General features: G+C 33.2%; 1 protein-coding gene across 2 annotated transcripts; it reads right to left on the reverse strand.

Annotated features, from left to right (window-relative positions):
- Positions 1 to 1,422: 1,422 nt before the first annotated feature.
- Positions 1,423 to 6,273, reverse strand: LOC101509310 (uncharacterized). Of its 2 annotated transcripts, none has more exons than XM_004500002.4 (3): positions 5,611 to 6,273; positions 4,219 to 4,350; positions 1,423 to 3,418 (listed from the first exon to the last, which is right to left on the reverse strand). In XM_004500002.4, exons 1-3 carry the CDS (start codon positions 6,004 to 6,006, stop codon positions 1,862 to 1,864), a joined length of 2,085 nt encoding a protein of 694 aa, XP_004500059.1. In that variant the 5' UTR covers positions 6,007 to 6,273; the 3' UTR covers positions 1,423 to 1,861. The 2 variants fall into 2 exon arrangements, with proteins under 2 accessions (XP_004500059.1, XP_004500060.1); XM_004500003.4 differs by having other exon boundaries at positions 4,219 to 4,347; positions 5,611 to 6,272.
- Positions 6,274 to 7,682: the final 1,409 nt, after the last annotated feature.

A 7,682-nucleotide genomic window follows, 5' to 3' on the forward strand; every position in this document is an offset into this window, starting at 1 on the left:
TCTTTAGCTCCCACTGCACATCAAATTTTAATCAGGAAACATAAGGAAACAAAAACTAATATTGTTTTTTATTATTTATCAGTAAATAGTTAAATTTCAGCTATCATCATTCCAGTGGTCCCTATTTCAGGGTTCAGGTATAAAGTTTCATAGCTTCGAAAAGAAAATTGTCCTAGGAGGGTCTGAAATACTCTCACTATCTCCTAGAATCTATGACAAATTCAAAACCACATTTACACATAGAGATGACAATTAGACTCAAATTTAGTAGGTACCCACAAAAAAAATCAACAATGGATAGGGTAAAAACCTGCATAATGGGTATGGACATGGGGACAGATACCTGCAAAATTAAGGGGGTATGTGTGCTGGTACAAGTACTATAGTATCCACCCCGCTCCGGTACTTATATAAATATATTATTTATTTATTTATTATATTAGTGTTTAATTTAATTAATTGTTTTCTTTTATATTTTAACATCTATTAATATCATTAGATCACTACAATATTTATAATTGAAAAATGAACGTTTTCAAATTTTTTTAAGAACTTAATTATGATAAATAGGTAAATAATGTGATTTTATAACTAATAGTTATATCTTATTAATCGTGACTTTATAATTATACTTACAACTTTGTATCAATTATCTCATATAATATTGTCGTATTAGTTGCAACTTCATAAAATATTATTATGGATAATTACATATGTATTGTAATGAGTGTTTATTTGAAATGTTGAGTTAGAAAATATTTTGGTTTATAATATTTTATGATTGGATTTAAGATATTACAATATCAGTTATCGACTTTTTTAATTAAAGCGTGGGTAATGGGTATGAGTACGAGCACTTAGGTACTCAGAGGGTAAAAGTATGGATTATTAAAGTTGATACCCAAGAGAGTAAGGGTATAGTATGAGTATTTTTTTAAATTGCGGGTATGGGGACGAATACTATAGTACTGTACCCAAATCCTACCAATTGTCATCCCTATTTACACATGATAGAAAATTAAATGTTCAATTATAGTTTTAGTCTCCATTTTTTTTTAATTTACAAAATCAGTTCGTCTATTTAAAATATGACAGTTTTGTTCCCTCATTATGATTTTTCATATGACATGTTTTATGATGATATTAAAAAAATTAACATCTACAAAATTACAATAAAACCTCCAAAAACTTAAATTTCAACTTCAAAATTTTTCATTTTTATAATTTAATTAATAATACGTGAATAATTAATGTATCTAAATAATTGTATATCATGAAATCGTATACCACATCATCTGAAATATATTAAATTATCATTTTTTAATTTAAAAATATGAGAGACATAAAAATTATCTGCCTTCTAAAATAAAGAAATCAATTTCATAAGTTGGAAGAAAAAAAAAAAAAAAACCAAAACTATAATTATGCCAAAATCAAATTGATTGTGGGAAAGAAAATGCTATCATTTATACTTTATGTTGATCTAGCTTCCTTGCATATTTTGTCTTCAGACTTAATTATACAATACAACACAAGTAACATTCTTCTCATAGTTATCATAAGATCTACACAAAATAAAGCAAGGCTAGCTCATGATAGATTACAAAGCTGGCTATTTCCCAAGATAATTATTGAGGCATTGACACAATGAGAGGAAAATATTATCTGCTCAATGAAGAATTAAAACATGGTCTAAGTATGAGCCAGGAAAAGTGCATTTATTTATGAACCTCCATCATTTCTGAGCAGTTTTTCAAGAAAGCTTCAGATTTGTACTCCTAGAATTCAAAACAAAATTGATATATGTTGATGGATCATTCTTCGGTTATGCTGGTGAGCAATCTTTGGCTAAGTTCACGTTCTAAATCTTCTGTTTCAGAACGTGGCGCAGCTGAACCTTGTGGCTTTCCATCCTAGCCTCCATAAGTCTAGCTTTCAAACTACCCTTTGGTCCAGTTCGAGGAATGCATCCTTTCATGCCTCGATTATGCACACTTCCGGAATCAGGAGAACTCAACTGGCATAAAATATCTTGGGGGCTTAGTCCACCTTTGTCGAGTCCCCATTCAGGAGACATGATGCCTCCATTAGATACTTTTCCATTTGAAAGCCTCCCATTCATTCCCTCCATAGAGATTATCTTGTAATTATCTTCGTTGGTTGGTCCCGACCTCCAAAGCCGTGCAATGGATGATATCCTCTTTGATTGCTTAGTTGGTACTGAACAGACTTCACTTATCTCAGTTAATGGGGTCTCTTCACCTGCATTTCCTTCCCATTCTATCACACTCATCCCCGAGACATTGCTCTCTCGATCTTTCTTAGTCACCGAAGGGGCACTCCCTTCTGGTGAACAATTTGATCCTTGGTCTTCAACATGGCTCACAGTTTCCCACCCACTTTCATCTTCTTCGATATCACTGTTGTTATCCATAAATGTGTCAGAATGTCTCTGAAAGCCATTCTTACTTATCAAGTTGGCATGAGGACTAACTGTGTGAATCTTTGAGGCATGACTCACCGGAGAGTAAGCAATGCATGATTCGGACTCCCTCTCGTTTGGTTCACCAGAATTTACATCGTCAAAAATGGCATAAATATCGTCTGGGTTGGGTGGCTCATAGGAAAATCCCTTGATGTCTTGAATGTTCACAGCTGCTACAGCCTGTTGAAGTGATTGTGCCTCTCTGATCTCCTTATCACTTGAGTTCACATTTATTGACTTGAGAAAGGTTTCCAAATCTGCTACCAGTTTATTCATTTGCGAATACTTATCGTCAAGAGCAACTTTTGCATCTATCAATTTCATATGAACACGTTCTTCACGCCATACTTCAGCCATCTGTAACATCCTTCTCTCTTCTTCCATTTCTTCCCTAAGTTGCATAGACTCTCTCTTCAATGCTTCAACTTCAACCTTGTCTTCTCCAATTTCCTTAGCAAGCTCATCGCATACTTCCTCAATCAATTCTCTGCCCTTCCTTTCCTTCTCATAGTCCTGCATGCAGCGTTTTGCTAATAACTTAGCATCAGCTAACTCATTAACCAACCTGGAATTGACAATTTCAACCCTTTGACGATTTTTCCTTTCTCGATTCAGATCTGCTTTAATGTCGTCAACATATGCACGGATTTTCTCATGCTCTTTACTTCTCCACGAGCCCCTTTCCTCACTGACTTTCTTTAAGAAATGCTCAAGTTTCTTTTTGGAGGAGTGACGTTCAGTCTCGAGCTCCTGAATCCGCACACGAGCCTGCTCTAGTTCAGCTTCAAGGGCAGAAACAGTGCTATTCTTTTGGTCAAGAAGATTCATCTGGCTGTAGATATGCTGCACATCATCTGATTTTTTAAGACAAACAGGGTCCCACTTTGTCACTCCCTCCATTGCAGCAGAGGAAAACTGGAAAGAAGGGTCCAGCTGCAGAAGAACCAAGAATGTTTAAGATTAGCACTTTAATTTAAGTGTTTGCTCTGTCACGCTCGTGAGTATAAGTTAAGACACTTCTGAGCTCATTCTTCAATCTAAAGAACTTCCTTTGCTGGCTGATAATTTTAAATGCTATGTTCAAAGGTGAGATACTACTGGAAATCATACAACGTGCAGAATTAAAAAGGACATTAAGGAGATGAGGAGTGCTAAGAACACTCACTTTTCAACACTCTGGCATTCACTCTCTTATTAGGTGAAATCAATAAGGGTCTCATACTTTGGAAATGGGTCCCACATAAAGTGGTGGGATCCACATGGATTTCATCAAATAAAAGAGTGAGTGTTGAAAAGAGTGTTCTTAACATTTCTCTTAAGGAGATTGTTAGAATATAAGAAAATATTTTATAATATCTCAACATTACGTTTGAGTGTCAAAATAATGCAGTGTTATTGGGTTTTGGTTCTCTACAGTTTCAAAATAATGCTTGGCCAGTAGCAGCCACACACTGCAACGGTGAATAGTCCTTTGTTGAAAGCTTTGGGATACACTAAAAATTAAGAAAACTTTTATGCTCACATGTCTAATAAGACATCATGTCTTAGTTTTTCTCGTAGGATTAGTTTTTTTTTTTTTTTAATCTTATCAAGCAAGAAAGGGCACAATTTTAATTCAGTCTTCAATCTTTATCTTAATAGGGTCTTCACTAAATAATCTCCAATTATCCAGAACCATTCATGTACACTTGTAATGGTGGCTATACTTAAGAAATAAATAGGAAACATAATACCTCACAAAAATGTCCATCCTTTGTCCCAGAAGTGGAACGGCGGCTCTGTGATGGATTCTTCATATCAGATCCATGCATAACACTATTTTGATTACTATGATATGGGTGGTCTGCATAGCCAATTCCATTCTGCTGCATATAAGTCATATCAGTTATAAACTAGAAATGAAAAGCTATTAAATTTACAGAACAAACAAACTACCAAGATCTGAAAATAATGATACTATTTACATGACACTAGCATGCATTGAAAAAAGAAACAATTTTTCTAACATCAACATGAATGCATATATACCTAATAAGCTTGCACAGTTCATCTTAAAGAAGGAATACAAATCAGCAGATTGCACAGTTCAGTTAAGTTTAAGCATCGAAAGAACGTAATTTTTTTGGGTTTCTATACAGAGTAGTAAATATTTACTTTTTATTATTTAAAGAATGCATATATATATTTACAATACAAATAAACTAGTACTAATTAACAGCATTTATAGCATGAAATAAATTATCTCAACAGAGAAACCCCAATTTAATTTGTCAATTATTAGCAAAAACAATAATGGCTTCTGCAATAGACCTTAATCAATCATGAGCCAACAACACAGCACTTTTTAGGCTTCAGATCATATATACTTTAATTACTTCCCTTTTCACTGAAGATCATGGATCACTACTACTCCAGTATCCATTTTTTTATTCTTGCATATATTTACTCATTAACAATCAACCATTTACTTCAAATGCACTTCTAATTCTTAATGCAAAACAAATAAAACAACAATAAAAATCCAAAGGTAATAGCACCCTAGAAAAAAAGTGTTTCATGCCATCACAAAGTTCAAACTAAAACTTGAAATCTAAGCAACAACATTAAGCATAAAACATACAAAAAACACTTCAACAAAAAAGTAAAGACAAGACTAAAGACTTTAGAGTCTATTTGTTACATATTATTGTTAAAAATATTCACTTTGTAACAAATAATAATCACTCTTCGGAGTTTTTATCTGTTTGTCACAACTTCTGAAAAAAATCAGAATCTAAAAATAATCTAAAATTGTTTCAAATGAGAAGTTGTTTTGAATAGCTTTTCATAAAAATCATTTTTCAAAACTATTTTTTATTTATTTAAAGAAGGTTTTAATTACAATAGAGAAACACACAACAACTTTTGATTCCTTCAAAATGTCTAACAAATAATCTATAAATTACAGAACAACCAAAATCACCTTTTCATTTTAAATTTATAATCCTTAACATACGGACCGTAAAATAAATAGAAAGCACAAAACTGATTCAAAATCAAAATATCAAAGAGAAAATGCAAGAAACAACGAATAGAAAATAAAAAATAAAATAAATAATGTCCAACAAAAGAAAGGGTTTAATTACCTGAAGTCTCAAACCACCACGAGTTCCACAATCACCGGCCACCGCAACTTCCGGCAGCTGAAGCCGCCAAAGTCCAGCAGCAAGCTTCCTCGCCGACACAGTCACCGGCTGCTTCTCATTTTTCCGGTTAAACTCCTCAACTGGATCACCACCACCACCACCACCTCCGCCGTTCACCTCACTATTGTTAGGGATCTTCCACTTCGACGAAGGAGATTCAGGCCTACTCCGTCTTCCAGTAGATGCACCACTTCTCCTGAAGCGATTCCCCGGCGTCCTAGGCTTCCGACGGGAAGTTCTCCGGTGAGGTCGAAGATCTGAGTGCGGAGAGTGGTTGGGAGCAATGCTCGCCGCGAATGGCGGTGGATGTCGGTGAGATTCAGCGGAGATCTTCATCGTCGACGGAGAGTGTCGGCCATTTAAGTAGAAGCTGTTTTGGTTGTTGAAGTTGAAAGAAAAAAAAAAGCACAGAGATAAAGAGAGCAACAAAAAATAAAATAAAAGAAAATAAAAAATTTGAATGTGAAGTTGTGGTATAGTTTGTGAACTCTGTGTGTGGAGCGTTGGGGAGAAAAAAGAAAGAAAGGGAAGAAGAGGTTGTTTGTGATTGTTGAAACTGAAACTTGAGTTCTGTGATGTGAGAAAATGAGGCGTACAGAGAGAGAAATGTAATAATGTATGACTATACTCTTTGCGTATGTTTGTACGGTCAACGTATTCTTTTGGATTTTTTTGATACTGCACAGCTCAACACATTTTTACTATTTCCTCGTAATCATCTTTATAAAAGACGTATCATTGAAATTTAGTAAATAAAATTAATATATAAGATATATTGGGAGTATCATATTGTGTTATAATATTATGGATTAGGAGTATTAATTATATTGTGTTGTTTTGGTTAGAATTTATTATCTCTGTCCTTATTTGTATAGCTCATTTAATCTAATTGATTTATAAGAATTAAAAAAAGCAGTTTTTAGATTAAATTTATCAATCATGTATATATATTTTTTTTTCAAAATTATTGTTTAATTATTAAATGTGTGATTGATTGTGAAGAAAAAATATTAAGAGGGAAATAGTATAAGATCAGAGAAAAATGTAAGAAATATAGTAAGTTTGATTATTATTTAATATAAGTTAAATAGAAAAAAAATAGAGAAGAAAGAAGTGTCAATTAACTAAATTAAAAAAGACTATCATTAAAATTAATTTTATTTTTTTAAAATTGTTATCAAATTTTTAGTAATTACAGAATTCATTTTTTACTTATTTATTTAATTATATTAATTGAAATGATTTTTAACATAAATATTAATTATTATCTACTTTTGTTTTCAATTTTAACCTATCAATTACCTTTTCATCTTTGAAGTTAAATTAAATTAAATCTTCTGCTCTCACTACAAAGAATACATTGGAATGGAAATGGTGTTACCATGTCGTTAACATGTTTTGATCAATAAAATTTGATTTACCAATTAGTTCACAAATGAGGTATAAATTTACGCTCGTTTTCAAAATGTTGAACATTGACATTTGATGAATTGGGGTAGCAGACAAATAATTTTAAAGTGTGTTATGCATTCTTGATGTTTCTTTAGAATGAAGAATGCACAGAAGCCTTTTCCCAAGTTCCCAACCATGCTACCATGAATCACACTTGGAAGACGTAAGCACAAGGGAGACAAGGACAAATGCGGGGACAAATGCGGAAAATAATAAAAGACATTCAACTTAATAATATCGATATTTATACGTTGAATTAAGTCTAAAAAACTTTTATATTATTATTATTATTTGTTTGAGATTTTATTTATTTCCTCTTGTGCTCCATAACTCATCTTTATCGTCATACTGAAACAGTGCCGCAATTCCATAATTACAGATATATATGGGACAACGAATCTCATGCGTGTGGATTGAGAGCTCGTTAGAACTTGCGACGGTGCGACGGGAGGTGTATCGGCGGTGATGAGATGACGCGTGATCAGCGGCTTGAGCAACATATTGAGGATGCATGCTTGATAGTTGCAAAGGTGATTATGATGAGGGAGTCTTTCCCTTTC

Source organism: Cicer arietinum, chromosome 5 (assembly GCF_000331145.2).
Source record: "Cicer arietinum cultivar CDC Frontier isolate Library 1 chromosome 5, Cicar.CDCFrontier_v2.0, whole genome shotgun sequence".
Classification (NCBI taxonomy): Eukaryota; Viridiplantae; Streptophyta; class Magnoliopsida; order Fabales; family Fabaceae; genus Cicer; species Cicer arietinum.